The sequence below is a fragment of the Haplochromis burtoni genome, unplaced genomic scaffold, assembly GCF_018398535.1.
Source record: "Haplochromis burtoni strain Fernald_Lab_line unplaced genomic scaffold, NCSU_Asbu1 Contig_23, whole genome shotgun sequence".
Classification (NCBI taxonomy): domain Eukaryota; kingdom Metazoa; phylum Chordata; class Actinopteri; order Cichliformes; family Cichlidae; genus Haplochromis; species Haplochromis burtoni.
The window spans coordinates 521,206-537,996 of record NW_024582384.1 but is presented as its reverse complement, the minus strand read 5'-3'; the positions used below and the strand labels follow the sequence as shown (position 1 = coordinate 537,996).

The 16,791-nt window shown below is 42.2% G+C and overlaps 1 protein-coding gene and 1 long non-coding RNA gene across 3 annotated transcripts; one reads left to right on the top strand and one right to left on the bottom strand.

Moving 5' to 3' along the window:
- Window positions 1–2,512: 2,512 nt before the first annotated feature.
- Window positions 2,513–13,992, bottom strand: plpp1a (phospholipid phosphatase 1a). Of its 2 annotated transcripts, none has more exons than XM_005917318.3 (6): window positions 13,335–13,992; window positions 11,037–11,191; window positions 7,984–8,264; window positions 5,386–5,443; window positions 3,725–3,901; window positions 2,513–3,557 (listed from the first exon to the last, which is right to left on the bottom strand). In XM_005917318.3, the coding sequence occupies exons 1-6, from the start codon at window positions 13,390–13,392 to the stop codon at window positions 3,438–3,440; spliced, it is 849 nt and encodes a 282-aa protein (XP_005917380.1). In that variant the 5' UTR covers window positions 13,393–13,992; the 3' UTR covers window positions 2,513–3,437. The 2 variants fall into 2 exon arrangements, with proteins under 2 accessions (XP_005917380.1, XP_005917381.1); XM_005917319.3 differs by lacking the exon at window positions 11,037–11,191 and adding an exon at window positions 9,599–9,750 and having other exon boundaries at window positions 13,335–13,933.
- LOC121814159 lies at window positions 3,901–9,569 on the top strand. The gene is made up of 2 exons (XR_006054146.1): window positions 3,901–4,531; window positions 5,314–9,569. It is a non-coding gene; the product is annotated as an uncharacterized LOC121814159 (long non-coding RNA).
- Window positions 13,993–16,791: the final 2,799 nt, after the last annotated feature.

The window sequence follows — 16,791 nt, the reverse complement described above, 5'->3', positions numbered from 1 at the left end:
AGCAGTAGTGCTATAATCAAACTGTCACAAGAGGCTTTACAAGAGAGGGTTCACATCCCTGTTTTCATTTATTACTGATGAGACAAGGAAACTGGACCCTCACATGGTGAAATGCTGAGCATCGCCTGAGTCACGATGCCGTCAGAGAGTTGTAATTTAGATTAAGGAGACGTCTGCTGCAGCTCACATGTCACACCTCCTCTGAGATCCTGTTTTTTAAAAGCTCATGTTTGATAAAAAAAAAAAGAAGATAAAAGTAAATGTTTCCAGTCCTGATGAGTTCCTGCTGACTGAGATGATGTCCAACAGTTTCTGACAATTGAATGATCTGACAGCTGACCAAGCCACCGCCTCGCTGTCCTGCTTTGTCTTCCAGGAAAACGTGGGGACATACGAACACAAACAAGTCATTCCTTTGACTCAGCGTACAAATATTCATCCTTCCCCGAACATTGACATAAACAACTTTATTCCTATTCCCGCACATTAGAGCTCCTTTTGCATTCTTGGCATCTTCAGGTGGGTGGATTTATTTTATGTGGGTTCAGCCTAACAAATGGTCTTTGGACTTTGTCATATTTATCTGATGGCTGATGGAAGGCTCTGATGATGGTCTTGATCCACTATTGTGTTGAGTTCAGTGGTGTGTTTTGGAGCTACTGGTGAGGATTAAGTGTCTTCTGTTAGTGTTTTGACCTTTTTTTTTCCTCTTTCAGCAGGACTTTGTTACTCCTCTCACTTCTTAGTCCTTTATTTGTGTGTGTGTGTGTGTGTGTGTGTGTGTGTGTGTGTGTGGGTGGGCGTGTGTGTGTGTGTGTGTGTGTGTGTGTGTGTGTGTGTGTGTGTGTGCATATTTGTGTTTGGTGTATACAGGGCTGTCATCTGTCACTAAAGACCACCTGCTGCTAGTTCAGCTGGAGATGATAGCTTCCCAGCCCGATTGGCTGTGTGTTTCTACATCATTTGGTATTTGGAGAAAATCCAGCTGAAACAGCTGCTCTGAACGTTGTTTTCTTGAAGAAGAGATGAGAAAAGAAAATTTAAAAATGTATTTTATACTCCGCTCTCCACGTTAAATCTTCTTACAGCCCCATAAGCTTATTTTGTGAACATCTGAAAGGGGTCCAACCCAACGATGAGACCACATGACTTAAACCCAAAAGTGTATATAGTAGTTAAAACCACCTTTAACAGAAGCTTCTCCTGAACATCCTTAAATAAGGATATGAAAGCTTTTTCTACCACCCTGGAGCCGCACTTGTAACTGACATTTATTGTGTGCGGTTTGAGTCCACCGACATCAGAGTGCCAGCACTGACCTCAGCTGCGAAATAATGAATGGCATCATAACAAGAAAGTAAAACTGAGCTGAAATAGCTGAGGGAGGATTTAATTTACTTGTTGTTTTTATCACAGTAACTGTGTTGAATCAACTTAACATTTCTATGATGTTGATTTTACACATAAAAATATTTCCATCCATCCATTCATAAAAATATTTCAAGTCTTAATTTTGAGGAAAATCAGAAAGTAAATATGTTAGACTATTAATGGAAGACGTTTTTCAGCGTTCAATAGAAAAATGCTCAGCTAGTAAGAAGTACTTGCTTGGTGCTTGTTTACCATGAATAACTACAGTGTTACTGTTGCATGCAGGCAGTCAGCTTGTGGCACTGCAGTTGTGTTACTCAAGTACTGATGTTGTTTTGAATGCAGACTTCAGCTCGTCTGCAGTTTGGGGCTGTTAGGTAGTTGTTGACAATATCTCACAGATTCTGTACAGGGTCAGGCAAGCCGGCTGGCCAATCAGAGGCAGTAATACCAGATCAGATCTGATTGGTAGTAGTTTAAGCCATGCAGGCAAGTGCTATGCTCCTAACTAGAAAGGGAAATCTGCATGTCCATAAAGCCTGTCAGCAAATGGAAACATGAAGTGCTGTAAAACCCTAATGATAGACATCGTGTTGACTTCAGACTTGTTAAAACATCGGCAGCAGATGACACCTGAAATCATCAGAGTGCAGAAACTTCATACTGGATCTAAAGCTACTGGCAACACAGAGATGTTTGCTGAAGGTAAGGAACAGCCATGGTTCATTTATCACCAGATATTTATTAGTTTCTCCTAAAACGTAGTCTGTGCCAAATCCCTAAACAGCAGAACCTTTTCAGTTGTCAGACAGTTTGTTAGATGTACTGCTGCTCAATAAATGTTAGGCACTTCTAAATAAAGATATTTGATTGTTACATTATTTTATGTATTTGTAATTATTTTCCTTTTGTAATTGTTTTTTTTTTCGGGGGGGGGGGATGCATGTTGATTGACCAATAAACTAAGCTTTCAGATTACGCATCTGTTCAGGAAAAGTTATGTCAATATTGTAAAACATGTTCAAAAAGTCATTCTTTAACTTCTTTTCCTGCAGGAATAACAAAGATCAAAAGCCTCCTGCCGGGCTCCACCCACAGCACCTCATCGAGTACTAAAGACAAAAACCGAGTATGCAGGAAAAACGATATAATAAACAGCTTTATTTTTTCTTGTTTTTTTAGATGAGGGAGCGTGATGTACATATTTGACATATTTCAATAAATGACTGTAGGGTGATTTGTTTACTTACAGATTATATAAAAAGCACACTGTCCATTTATTTATGTTTACATTAGTTACACAGGAAGCTGTAATAGCAGCAGCAGTCCAGCAAAGGCAACACATGACTTGAACTCTGCAGCACTCTAACCAATCGTGATACAAATCAAACTTCCTGATTTGAACATCAGGTTAGACAGCTGGAGAGGAAGACGGCGCTGACCTGGAGTCGGCAGCTGTGTCGACAGCCTCTGGTCTGGGATCGGCTTTGCCGTCAGCCCTTTAATTAACAATGAACCTGAGGCAGCATGGTCAGAAGGATGGAGACCAAGCTGACCCTAAAGCAGATCATCCAGCACACTGACTCCAGGTCAGGAAAAGCACTAAGCAGAGATACATTCACAGGTTTCCAACCTCCCCACCCCTCCCAGCAGTGGTCAGACCCTTTAGTGGGTGCATGCAGGCAAGTCTTTCCATTGGTTCAGTAGATTCATACATGCTAAAAAAAAAAAAAAAAAGGAGTTCCATCCTCTCAGAACCTCTAGCCCCTAACCTACATCTGCTTCAGTCAGCTTAACTACAGGGATTGTACAGGTTGTCTCAACTCTCTCCAGCCACGAGGAGAAGTGGTGGACGAGACAGCAAACTGTCTTGAAATTGAACAGGCCAGTGTGGGTTTTCTAGGATGTGTTTTGTCCACCGGCGCACTTAATGCACAATCAAGTAACTTCACGTTGTAAATCCATGCAGGGTATCAGAGATAATTGGCGTGAGATGGTAGGTAGAGAGCTGGGATCCCGGGCGTGCGTTTGGACAGAGCAGAGGTCGCCTCCACTGCTCACTTAGCTTAGTTAGGGCTTTCAAAGTGGTTTCCATTTGTTGGCGTCTCCTGCAGAGTCGTGTGTGGGATGTCTGCCTCTTTACGGGACTCCATTTGTGGCTTGAAAAAGTCTGACACGAAGAAGACCTGTAATAGACAAAAAAATAAATGAATAAAATAATTAAAAATAAGTGCTACTGAGGTTTGAATAGTTACATCTACACACAGCGTTTGAGTACTTACCTTGACTGCCAGAAGGGAGTGATATATAAAACCCCCTGCGGGCTGAACTTAAAGATCAGTGCAGGACTTACCACGAGCAGAGCCATGAGCGCGCCCTGTATGAGTCCGGTGAGAACGTCGCTCCAGTGATGCTTGTAATCAGACACTCTCGACAGTCCGGTGTACACAGAGGCGGCAATCAGGAAAAACTGGATGGTCGGTCTCAGCAGCCGCGCCCAGTCGGCCTGGAGCCGAGCCTGCAGGTAGAGCTGAGAAACACAAGGGCCATGCTTTTAAAGTACAGACGGTCACAAACAAGCACATGTGTCACTGTCAAAGCCTAGTACACGCTTCTGTTCCCGCTTCCGCAATGAGCGGCTGGATGTTCACGAAGGGAAAGGATGTGAAAAAAACCCTGCTGGTCTCAGAATTTTACTGATAGAAGGAATTTGTTCAATGCAGGCCGTTTATCTGCAATTGATCGATGATCTAAGCTGATAAATGTCTCTATATCTCTGTTTGCCTCAGGAACAGTGTCCAGTGAGTTCATTTGTTTATGTTTAAAACAGGGTGTGGCCCCAAGGACAGACAAGCTCCATGGCTTTGCAAAGATTCATGCTTCGTGTCTTCCTGCTGCACTTCAATTCTGACGCAAATGTCATTTAAATGGCAGCGCTTTTCCATACTTCAAACTTCCTCTTTGCCGGAGGGTGTGTGTGAGAGGTTTATCGTGCCAAGACTTTGTCCCTGTGTCTATTTATATCTGCTGCTGTTGAATGAGTCAGCAGACCGCAAAGTCCATCGGAGCCGGGCAGTAAAATCTCCTCAGAACAACACACAGAAGTGCTGCTGATAACGGGCGCGAGGTTGAAGGTGCACAGATGTAACCATAAAGAACTGTAAGTAATCATTTGGAACATAATGATGTCTGCTTCGTGACGCCATGAAACAACAGCCAGCAGACACTCAGCTTATCATAAACAGCCTTGGTGAAGCATTTGCATAATTTCGTCTAAACAACCAGGAACGTGGCTACAGTTATGGACTCGTCAGCGTAGCGGAGAGGTGAAAAGTTGTGCCTTTGTGTCCATTAGACCATCTGAAGGAGAGTTTCCTTGTTTTCAACGACTGATGGGCGTAGCTGTACATTAACAGGCGGAAGATGCAGAAAGTGGAGCTTTGCTGGGAAATAAAGGGAAAGCTCCTGCACTCTGTGGGGGACAAAACTCCAAGTAACATCTAATCACTTTTATTTCTGCTTCCACAGCAGGTTTGCTTAAGTAACTTCAGTTTTTATTGTTTGAAAACGCTAAACATTTTCAAACAATAAAAACTAAACTAACTAGTTTGGTTGTTTTTTTTTCTCCCTACCCTCACTGAATTTGAATTTAATTAAGATTGTATTAGTTTCAATCTAATTATAATTAGTTAAAGTTATAATTTTAATGATAGATTTTAAACTATAAGAAAATCCCCCACTCACCCCGACCTTGGATTGGATAAGCATATAAGAACGGATGGATAGTTCAAACAAATACTAAAACTTTCTCTTTGTTTTAATTCATTTTAGTTACTTTTTCAAGGAGTCTGATCTTTAGTTGTTGTTGTTTTGATTAGCTAAAATGTTTCTTTGACATCGAATTTTAGTTTTCAGTTAACTACAATAACCTTGCTTCCTCAGCCGCCACACTGGTCAAGTCATACATTGATGGATGGGATTACAGATCAACATGCAACTGGCTGAGATACTTACAGCGAGGAAGAGCATGCAGTACATGGAAAAAGACGAGTGGCCGGAGTAGAACGAGAGCCTGCAACAGAGAGACAAAAGCACAGCTCAACACCCGAGTAAGGACATGTTTTTATTAACACAGCGGTCTGAGCTGACTGGAGAGTCCCCGGCTTTAGTTAGCTCTCGTTTGAAACACCACATCAGCAGTCATGTGCACACACTGTGGATACTGTGGCACAATTTTCCCAGTCAGGAGGCTTTTACTGATCAGATTTAGGGCCTGGACTGCAGCGCAGAACAACCTGCTGCTTGTTGAAAATCAGTGGATTATGTGGAGGAATTTGAAAAAATCCGCCACTGCGTTAAGGATCTCTATAAACCAATACTTGCAATACTCTGCTTTAAATTCAACATCTTATTTCCCCTAACCCTAGAGAGCCAGGTTAGCATGAGCCCCAGGAGCTGGAATAAACGAGAAATATACTAGGTTGTAATAAAAACCCAGAATTATCCTTTGACCTAAAAGCACACTTTAGGCCCAGAGCTGCTAACATGACACTTATTTTCTTTAAAAGCTCTACAGGAAATCCCCACAAAATGGCAAAGCTGAAAATCTTCATCATCATTAACAATTAAGCTAATCTATAAATCAACTCCCCAGCAGCGACTGTTAGTTACACCCAGCAGAGTAAACGATAACAATGCCGACCTCCATAAATCCCCAACAGTGGCATCAGATTAGGACTGTGGCACCCTGTGTGGGATCACAGGATGAAAAATTCATGATTGCCACCTTACAAATCAATATTTGTGATTTCACGTCCATGGAAACGAACTCAATCGTTGACAGTGAGCTGTGTTTTTGCTGGGCAGTAAACCTTAGACACAGAGGTGTCATATTACTGTAAGATGATGCTGGGCAGTCTATCTCAGCCTCCTCTCTCCTCTCCTGTTGCAGTTATTAGATGCATTAGAGTCCAGCAGATGCCAACAAAGACAGGGAGCAGCTTTTTATTTAAAAAAAAAAAGCAGACTGCTGAGTAATAATGGTGCTCCAGGAAGCAATGATTGTGCACCACGCCCTGATACACGTACAGCAGATACCCCAGAGCGGTAAAGGGTAGGTGGGCCCTTTACGCTCAAGGGCCGCAGCTCGAGCAAAACGTTTCCCCGTCTCGCTTTAAACAGATAAAGAAGGGGAGAAGCAAATGTAACGTAAACCTCCTCACAGCCCATAATAAACACGCATCACTCCTCTGTGGCCGGGGCCTCCGTCAGACTGAGAAGAGGAAATCCTCTCCTCCCAATACTCTTCCTCCTGCTCTGAGCCGATAAGAGACAGAGACCTTAAATCAAAATACGCTTTACATTCCTGTGATATTACTCAAAGCGGCTCGCGCTGCAGCTGCGCACATTACAGAAGTCACCCATTTAGCACATCTAAACACTTCTCAGCTGTGTTTTTTAAAAACGATCTTTATCTATGCCAGAAGATCATTAATGATGACTGTACTATGAAGGAGTGCAACATAAACAAGGTTTGCTTCCCTTCCCTAACGACCAAAATCAAATCAAGCGGTCATGTGGTTCTCAACTGAATTAACTGACCCGGCTTTTCTGGGTCTCGGTATGAGCGGTGGCGCTAACGCCGCCGGTGGCGGTAAACAATGGACAATGGATGGGAGTAAAGCTGGATATTTCTTACAAGAACATTATAAAGAACAAATAAGACTTCAGAAGTATAATCCTGCTGCAGCCTCAGCCAGGAAGGACAAATACATTTAGGCTGTGTGAATCTAAAAATGAATTACTGTGTGCTTATAGATCATTAGTTATTATTAATCTCTGGCTTTCTTCCACAGTGTGTCTTTATGTCCTGTCTGCCTCCCATCAACCCCAACAGATCGCAGCAGTTGTGTACTTACAAATACAGCTCATGGTTGCGGCTGCTGAACCACTATCTCCTGCAGGATATGGTGCTGAGTAAGTGCTGAGAATCTAGCTTATTTATAATATCAAAAGGGGCCATCTCAACTCAGTCTTACACGTATAACTGGAACCTACATATTTCTCACATTGGAGTGACGTTGCTAGGTTTGATGTGCTTGTTCTCATTTACGCTTCAGTAATAGATGCAAGTGATGCTGAGCACAAGCTGAAAGTCAGAAGCACAACTCTAAAACGGCTATTCAGAGGTTGTTCAGTGACATGCTTCACCTCTGCCCTTTGTGCTTACGCTGTGAACATGTTACAAAACAATGGCCTGAGGATTTTTCCAATAATCAGCTCAACAACAAGAAAACCCCAAAACAAACAAAGCTGGTGTGCATAAAGTTGGAAAAGAGGTGTTCGTTTCAACATCTGAAATCAAAAAAAGAAACAAATTCATTCTTATTTGAACTCGGGCTGCAACCGCTAATTTCAAATCTAAACATCAGAATAAAAAGATGAATCAGAGTCCATGGTGATCTGTTTAAATGGTTTGCTTTTTTCCAATAAAAGGCCAGCTAGACATTATACAACATAAAGCACTGAATCATCACACTCGAGAAGCTAGCCTAGACATCATTTTTGCTCTGTGCTTGGAGCTCTGCTTTCCTGGTGCTGGGTCATACATACCGGGCCTCGTTGACCTGCTTCGCGTCTCCAGTGCAGGTAAAGTCTTCGATGTAAGTCCCTGCCGAGCAGTTGATCAGTTTCCAGTCGGGTCTGCACAAATCCAGGAAGTGCGGCCTAAGCCGGCCGATTGAATACTTGGCGATGTCCGTCAGAGACTGGCTCATGGCGGCACCGAAAACGAAGGTGCCGATGGCTTTGTAAAGGCAGGCAACGTAGCTGCCGAAAGACGACTTGGACTTGATGCGGTTTAGATGAACTAAAAGACACTCGCCAACAATCATCTGCAACGAGGGGCGGGAGGACACAGAGTTACACCTTTATACAGAATGACAGGGTGACACATTTAAAAAGAAGATGCAGATAAATGAACGTCGGAGGCAAAATCCCAGGATCATTGTTTTGATTTTGTTTTTGAAGACTCGTCTATGATGATTTGCTTCTTAAACAAGAATTAGATCAGAAGATTGACTCTTCTGTCAAATCAGGACCTGAATATAAACCCACAAATTAGCAAAGACTGGACATGTGGTTATGAATAATTCAATTAAATCTCATTTATATAGCACCAAATCACAAACACAGCCACCTCAAGCTGCTTTATCCTGTAAGGTAAAGACTCTACAATAATGCAGAGAAAACCCCAACAACCAGACAAACCCCTTTGAACAAGCACTTGGTGACAGTGGGAAGGAAAAACTCCCTTTTAACAGGAAGAAACCTCCAACAGAACCAGACACAGAGCGGAGCCAACTTTGAATCTGTGCTATTTCTTCATTTCCAGTTTTTATGCTAAGATTATGACATTAAATAATGAAAGAAATGTCTGACAAATTAGGTTTTTTTGATCTTCGGATCTAATCCTTTACAACGAAGAAAATCCTTCTCATAATGCTGCTTTCGAAATACATAAATGCTCATTTGACGGTAATCAGAAGGGCTCTGCAACAGCTGCTGAGGTCACAGGAGGATGTCCACTTAACACAGTAAGCCTCTCTTTCAGTTCATCTGAAACTTTAAATGAAACCTGAGGCTTATGAGCACGTTATCATGTTTCTGCAACGATATGAACAGGCAACAGGCCTCGAAGGCTTAAACAAACACACTGCTTCTTCATTATTACTTTACAGCAGAAGAGCTGCTTTATCTCGACTTACAGTTAAAAATAGTGTAGGTTTAACAACTCTAAATAGCCATGTCATTACTTAAAACGATAAAACCTGACCTCCGTCATCACTAGAAGGTTTGCGTAGACCTTCACATCTGTAGGTTACACATCTGCTCTATTTTAAAGCCCGAGGCGGCAGATTAGGTCAGGTTAAAAAAAACAAACCCCTACCTCTTTTCTGTTTCCTCATTAAATGTAGAACATTCAAAAAATGATTTGAACAAATCAAACTGCTGGCACATTAGTAGAGTGGGGTTAAAAGGTTTTTTAAAAAGCAAAACAAATCATGCATTGAGGATTAGAACCATGCAGTTCCATTAAGCAGGGTCACGAGTATAAGAAGAAAAAAGAAGTGGATGAAAGCAGTCAGCAAAACACCAAACTGAAGAAGAGTAAAAAAAAAAAAAAAGATGTACAGAAGTGAACAGAAAACAAAAACTGTGCACTTACAGTGAGTACCGTGACGGGAATCATGACACCTCCTAACAACTGATAGGAAATGGTGTCGTCTTTATAGGGGTACTTGATTGAATCATCGTTACAGAAAAAGCCCCGGTGGAAAGGACTGTGTCGCAGAGTGAGAATTGCAAATGGGAGTCCAGCTACCAGAGAAGCAATGAGACAGAGAAACAAATACAGGTTACAAGATGTCAGCGGGACAGAGATCTCTCCACCACGCAAAGCAGGAGCCAGCAGCCACGTGAGAGGGCGTTGAGGAAAAGCCCACGCTCCTCTGAAGTCCAGCTTTCAGGAACATCATTAATAGTTAAAGTGTTAGAGCGACAGATGGTGAAACTGTGGTTAGCGTTTCTGTTAATGAAGAAAAGTCAATCCTAAAAAAGATTAGAGCTGAGCAGGTGCATCTCCGTTGCTCCTGTGCTGGGAACAGCGGCGATCGTGTTTCTAGGCTGATTCGGACTCTTTGTTATCAACACACTTTCCTCTTTCCTAAAAAGAAAAAAAAAACTTCCTCAGTGGTCCTGTTCCATATCCCCACGTATCCTCCCAAACCTCACATCAACAGACAGGGAACAATGGAGTCAATCGCAATAACGCTGAACAGCAGTTATTAGACATTGAGGGAAAAAAAGAGAGGGATGAATCACTGATGCTACAAAAGCAGCAGAAAGCAGACGCTCTTCCTGCTCTTCCCGTCATTCTCCAGAAACAACCGCTCTGTTCCAGAAGAGCATTCCAGCTATTTTAAGGAACAGAGGACGCAGCCTGAATGTCTGTTGCACAGATTAATAACAGAGACATAAAGTTCTCTCTGATGTTTACATAAAACCAACCCCCCACACCCCTCCAAAAGGCCTGGCCTCAGTCATTATCCACAATTAAATATCTGGAAATAGTCGATTGTGTGCTTTGCTGGACTAAATGTGATTTAGAGTTCTTTGACTGCATCAGGAAACCAAACAAGTGAATTACAGGGTTTTTTCCCCCACAAATCCATCTGTAGTGCTTGACAATGACAATAAAATAAACTATTATTAATTGTTCTGCAGTAGTTGTAAAGTGGACATCCTCCTTCACCTTTAACTCTTTTTAATACACCTCCAGTAAAAGCAGCCGACACATATTCAGAGTCTCAGTAACAGTCAGCGGTGTCACTGCTGTCCTCCATTCGACTCTGGGTGTTTATTCTTTGATGTGCTGCTCTCTCAGTCCCCACAGACCGCCTCACAGTGGATATTTTGACTTGCCAAAGCTGATAACAACAGTAAAGACTGCTTTCCATGCAGGTGGGGCACTAAAACAGCCGCTTATGCGTCACACCACAGGAACCGGCTCAGAACGGAACATGTGCTTGTTGGCAAGTCAATATATTGGCTGTGAAGTGGGTCGTGTATGTATGTTGAGCCTGCTTTAAGCGACTCCTACTTACACAGCTAATGGGCAGGGCGAAGCCCACAGTGTAGAGCACCGTGGAGGTGATTGTACTGCTGTGGAAAGGGTACTTGATGCTGTCGTCTGTACAGAAAAAGCCCCTTTGGTAGGGACGGATCTTACCCAGGTTATAGGCTGCCAGAGGCAGACCTCCTGTGGAAGGAGAGACCGGGAGGAATTACCACAGCAAAAAATTCACACGTTAAAAAAAACATACAACATATCATCAGGACTACTTCAGACTGGTGATTATATGGTGAAAAAGACTGAATGAAATGCAGTACCTGTCCTAATAGTAAGTAAGAACTACATCAGGTTACACAAGAAATACTGGTTTATACTCTGCAACATTACATTTTAAAGATGAAAACATCTTCCGGCACGAGTGACATAACCACTCTTTGGGCAATTTGTCAGCAAACTGCGCTGAGAGGTTTGTGGCTGGACGACTGACTCACACAGATGTGAGAGGAGCTTTGGACTCGGCTAAGATAAAATACCATAAAGATACCAGAACGGGCTGATTAGTTAGTCCAAAGTCTTGATGTAATGCTGCTGCCATTCCTGCAGGCTGTTTGGCCTGTTTAGCTCATTGTACGGTGCGGAGAAGACAAGATTCATTTAAGCAGAAAGCATGAGTCCATCAGTGAAAGGTAATGCGCAAGGCTGCAAATGGACGGGCGCGCACAGATGCACAACGCCAGGATATGCCATCATCTACAAATAAACTGCCCATTCATTCGGCCTGGTATTTCCGCTCTGCGCGCCTCCTCTGCAGCTGTCCTCACCCTCATGAGGGACAGCTCCTCACCAGCTGAAGTTGACAGCCTGGAGCAGCTGGAGATGCCAGAAAGCTGGGACTGAAACGCACACCAGACAGCTCACGGCTAACTTTACAACTGCTGCGAGCGGCCAAACACAAACAAATAGGCAGAGAAGAAGAAAAAAAGAAAAATCTTAATCTCACATTTACCAGATGACATTCCTGTGACTCTAACAGCACAACATGCATGTGCATGTTTGGCAACATGCAGCAGTGCATGACTGCTGCTAACAGCCTCCATCTGTCTGGAAACAGACTCTCACAAGATGCCTGCTTGTAATTTAATAGCCCCTTTGAATTAAAGGGTGAATGTGAACTGCACGCAGGCAGTCAAGCAGCTTCTCAGGGCAACACAGGTTCAGGTGTAGAGCAGAAAGAAATCTGCATCCTTTAATTGATATATGTTTCTTTTTGCTCACCTTAAATCTAAGACATAGCAATTACTGCGATGGCCAAATGAGAAATATCAACACGACTATAAGACCTGTTGAAACATGATATGAATTAAATTTAATCACATTTTATTTGTATAGCGCCAAGCCACAACAACAAACCCTACAATAATACAGAGCAACTCCCAAGAATCATACGACACTCTGTGAGTAAGCACTTGGCGACAGTGGGGAGGAAAAACTTTCTTTTAACAGGAAGAGACCTCCAGCAGAACCAGGCTCGGGGAATAAGCAGCCCCAGCCCCCCAGCCCTGTTGGGAGTGGTTAAAAAGTGCTCTTCATTATAATGGTAGAATCTCTTTGCTTCACTTTAATGGCCAGTTTGTGTTTGCCGTGTCTGGAGAAGATCTTTGGTAGGAACAGAGACTGAGAAATGAGTCTCTAACTCAATCCACGGGTCCCACCACGTGGGGCTATTCAACACGTCAACAGTACAGTTTCAGATTTGCTCTGCAGTGCTTTCAGACCTTTTGAGGGAGGGAAAGTGTGGTCACATGTATCAGGAAACTTTGCTGAGCAGAGGTAGCACTGTATTCTAAACTAAGTGTCAGGAAATTTACATTTGGCTTAAATGAGTCACGGATTATAGAGCAGCATATCGACTCCAAACTTCCCCTTACACAAGTAAAAGAATAAGTCAGTGCGCCACAAGTACCAAACCACAAGATCAGGAGAGAAATCTACTGGTACAGTGTAATTAATATGATATTCAACGCATGAATTATTAGTTTTACACTGCGTCTAATGTCATAATTATTTATCAGCACATGCTTTGCCAGCACAAACTGAAAAGTCAGTTTGCATAGAAGCTGCTGAAGATAAGCTCACATATTACAGCTGTACTGTAGCACCACTGTAAATACAACGTCAGTGAATCCAGCACCACTCCCTTCACGTGAACGAAAGCTGCTAAATACCCATTCAGCAGGTTTATACCTGCTTCCTAAATCGGCTTACATCAAAAAGACTAACAGCATAGTACATAAAAGCGAGGACGGGAAAAAGGCGTTTAAATACATACCCAGAACCAGACAGACTATATCTAATAGGACAAAGGGGATCCCTCTCATGTCGAACATGTTGTCTCTTGTCTGTGCTTTCCTGAGTCCCTGTCTGCTGCCGGGTCTTCTGCCGTAATAAAACACCAGGGGGACGCTCCTCCTCAGGACGTAGCTGCTGCTGTGCTCCTTCCGATTGAATGAGAGCCAAAGGAAGGCAGCAGCGAGCTGTTTAAAAAGCACAATAAAAGCCGACGCCCTCCAAAGAAACACAAAGACCACCCCGGACACAGGAGAGCAGCTGCATATCAAAAGAAGCGAGTGTGATTCACAGACCGGCCCCGCTGCTGTGTTTGTTGATGTTGTTGTAGTTGGGTGGGGGCGGTGGTGGTGAACTGCAGCGCAGCCGATGACTCCGCATATGCTTCATGATGGATTTACAGCCGATTTGGAATAATAAAAAAAAAGCTTCGTGATAAAAACAAACAGCGAGTCTCGGCTCGCAGCTGTCCCGCGTGTCGCTGTGTGTATCCAATGAAACACGAGCCTGTGGCGGACACGAGAAGACCCGAGGAGATCGCAGCTACGCAAGGCCCGCTGCTGCCTTCACGTACCCGCGTGAAGCTGGGGGAAATATGAAGCTTTAAAATGGTGCGTTCAAGTAATATCGGTAGATTGTTGAAAAAAAAAAGGTTTTTACAATTACAAGGCAATTATTAACTTTTTTTTCCGCTGAGAAAATTAGTAGAATTATGAAGACGTGCCTTTGGCGACCCTGAATGTTTAAATACATGTATTAAACTAATATTAGGCCTGATTGTTTGGATATTTTATTGTATCTTAAAAGATGTGGAGAACGGCTTTTTTAGGCTATGGCTTATAATTTGTATGTACATAATTATAGCTAATGTCTAACAAAAACAAAAGTTTAATGCGTGCTGTCCTTTTAGAAACTGCCTTTTGCATTTTAATTTCACAAATAAATAAACATTTTTCATTGAACCGCTGTATCAATATCGCCCTCTAGGGTCCGGTGGTTGAACGTGCGCACTTCTTTAGCATGGATTCACATTCCAATGTTTTCAGTCCCGTGATCACCCTGATTTATCTGCAGATATTTAAACACAAAAAATTGACTGACATTGGTTATATAACCCTCTAAACAAAACATTGCATGTCCAATGTCCATGAAGGAGTTAAAGTTAAAAGAGGAAACACTAACTTCAGCACAGCCATTTGCAACAGCTCTAGTTCCTAAAACCTTATAAATTCAGTTTGCATACCTGATGTATTACACGCTCATGATGTCCCCGATCACATATTCATCAGTGAACAAATCTCAAATCCAAGTGAGTCACATTTCAGCTCTCAGTTTGATCAGTTTGGAGACAAAGTTAAAGAGAGGTTAGAAAGTTAAAAAGAAGAGGATATGCTAATTTTTAAAAGTTTACTTCAACAGCCATCACTATTTTGCTTACTTGTTAATGCACGAGAAATAAACAGATATATAGTCTTAAAGGACCGATAACTTAAAGACTTAGATTTCATTTCTTTTCCCCCACTGTAAAGAAGTGAAATCACTGTATTAAACATGTTAACACACTGTATTAACATGTTTGCCTATGACAATCACGGTACATAGAAAGATTGCTTTCACAATAAATGTCTCCATGACGACCTCTGAGTGCTTCCTGTAGTGCTCAGAATCAGCTTTCATGAGCAAAGAGCCATTATCAATATTGCATATATTGATATTTGTCACAGCTGTACTTGGAGAAGCATGACATCAGGGCTGCAGACTAACGGTGATATAAATGTGCTTCATTTATTCTCACACATTCATAACACCAAAAAATGTTTTAGTCTTGCTTTTAAACTTGAGGGCTGATTGCGAAATCAACCCACAGAGATGAGAGAAATTCTAAATCACCAAACAAGTCTTTATGCATACCAAGTGACACCAAAGCATACAATAAATCTAAATGAGAGAACATATCGACATCCCTAATCAAACCAGAAATACAAATAATGTATGCCACTTCACTGCAAATGATCACACCACAGTGTAACTCTGAAACCGCTGCAACCAATTCACACATGGGTACACACATCACAGACAACTTAGGTTTCAGTACTACTAAGAATTAGAGCTGTGTATAATCTGTAGCGGTTTGAGATAGGGAAGTGACACATACAGTACATAACTGGCTGTGTCACTGGAAGAACTGCGATGTAACGATTAGTCTTTAATATTGCTGTGAGCGAATTTGGGTCCACTTTAATCATAACTGATGACTGATAATTTAACAAGAGGGGGCAGTTCCTTTTTCACAAAGAGTCAGGTTCATTTTTCTTTCAGTGCATTTACTCAGGTTATCTTTCTCTAATATTAAAATTGTTAATATTTTAAAAAAAGAATCAGGCAGGGGCAAATGTTTTTGCAGCACTGTGTGTGCCCACTCTCCTGTAGGATGCGTCTGATCATCAAAACAAGTTGGTAGGGCTAGCCAAATATTAGTGCCAAGGGGTGTGTAACTTGATGCCATGCCAAAAGACACATTTTAAAGGAAATGCCTATGCTAGATGACAATACATCAGAGTGAGGCAAGAGCTGGGACCATCCGAGACACAAAACTTCCTTTCAAAGCTCGCCTGCCATTCATTGTTATTTCTATTATAATATGAAGTTATCCAAATAAAGTCACTTTTTCTTGACTTATACTAGCCCACTAGTATAAAAACAGAGGAGTGTTTCTACAGTAACTTAAAAAAAAATCCCCTAAGAGTCAAATTATTTAAGGGTCTATCAAATTAATTAGTTTTTATGCATATACATATATGTATATATTACGGGTGCAACGATATACAAAATTCACGGTTCGGTTCGATACTTTGGTTATATTCTCAGCAGCATATTAAACATATAAGGTCCCCATAAGGAGAATCACGTGCTAACGGCTGTCTAAATGACTGGGGTAAAGTTTGTAGCATATGTGCTTGTTGTTTTTGTCTGCTTCCACTTGTCTTTGCACTAGGATGATGTCAGAGTAAATGTGCAGTCATATTCGTTGTCTTCCCACTAGTGCTGTCAGCGTTAATCTCGTTAAAATGACATTAACGCCATAACGCAGCAAATCTCCGTTAACGAGTTACTGCGGATCTCCCATACGTGGACGGCCAACACGTTAACAAGCTAACTAACGCAGTAGTTCCCACCAATTGAGCATTGCGTGGCACATCCGACATACTGTTTTACTTTTGAGCTTACCATCAGGGCGATGCTTCACATGAAAATCAAGATAGTTCCAAACGCCAGATCTGAATGAGGATGGGGGAAGTTCAATTTCGTCTAGTGTTGAGGCAGTTGCCATGTTGCAACGACCTTAGCTTCTGTCTTGCTAGCTTGCGCTGCGCTCAGTGGATCTGCACTCGACAGTGCAGCCTAGGCGCAGTAGTCGAACGCAGATTCACTGAGCGCTT

Bases quoted from the DNA above. Each gene is read 5' to 3' on its own strand.
- plpp1a (XM_005917318.3), bottom strand. From the start codon at position 13,392: ATGTTCGACATGAGAGGGATCCCCTTTGTCCTATTAGATATAGTCTGT. The intron at 11,192-13,334 runs GTATGTATTTAA...CTCCTTCCACAG, and splicing joins TATAGTCTGTCTGGTTCTGG to GAGGTCTGCCTCTGGCAGCC. The intron at 8,265-11,036 runs GTAAGTAGGAGT...CCCTCGTTGCAG, and splicing joins TCGCCCTGCCCATTAGCTGT to ATGATTGTTGGCGAGTGTCT.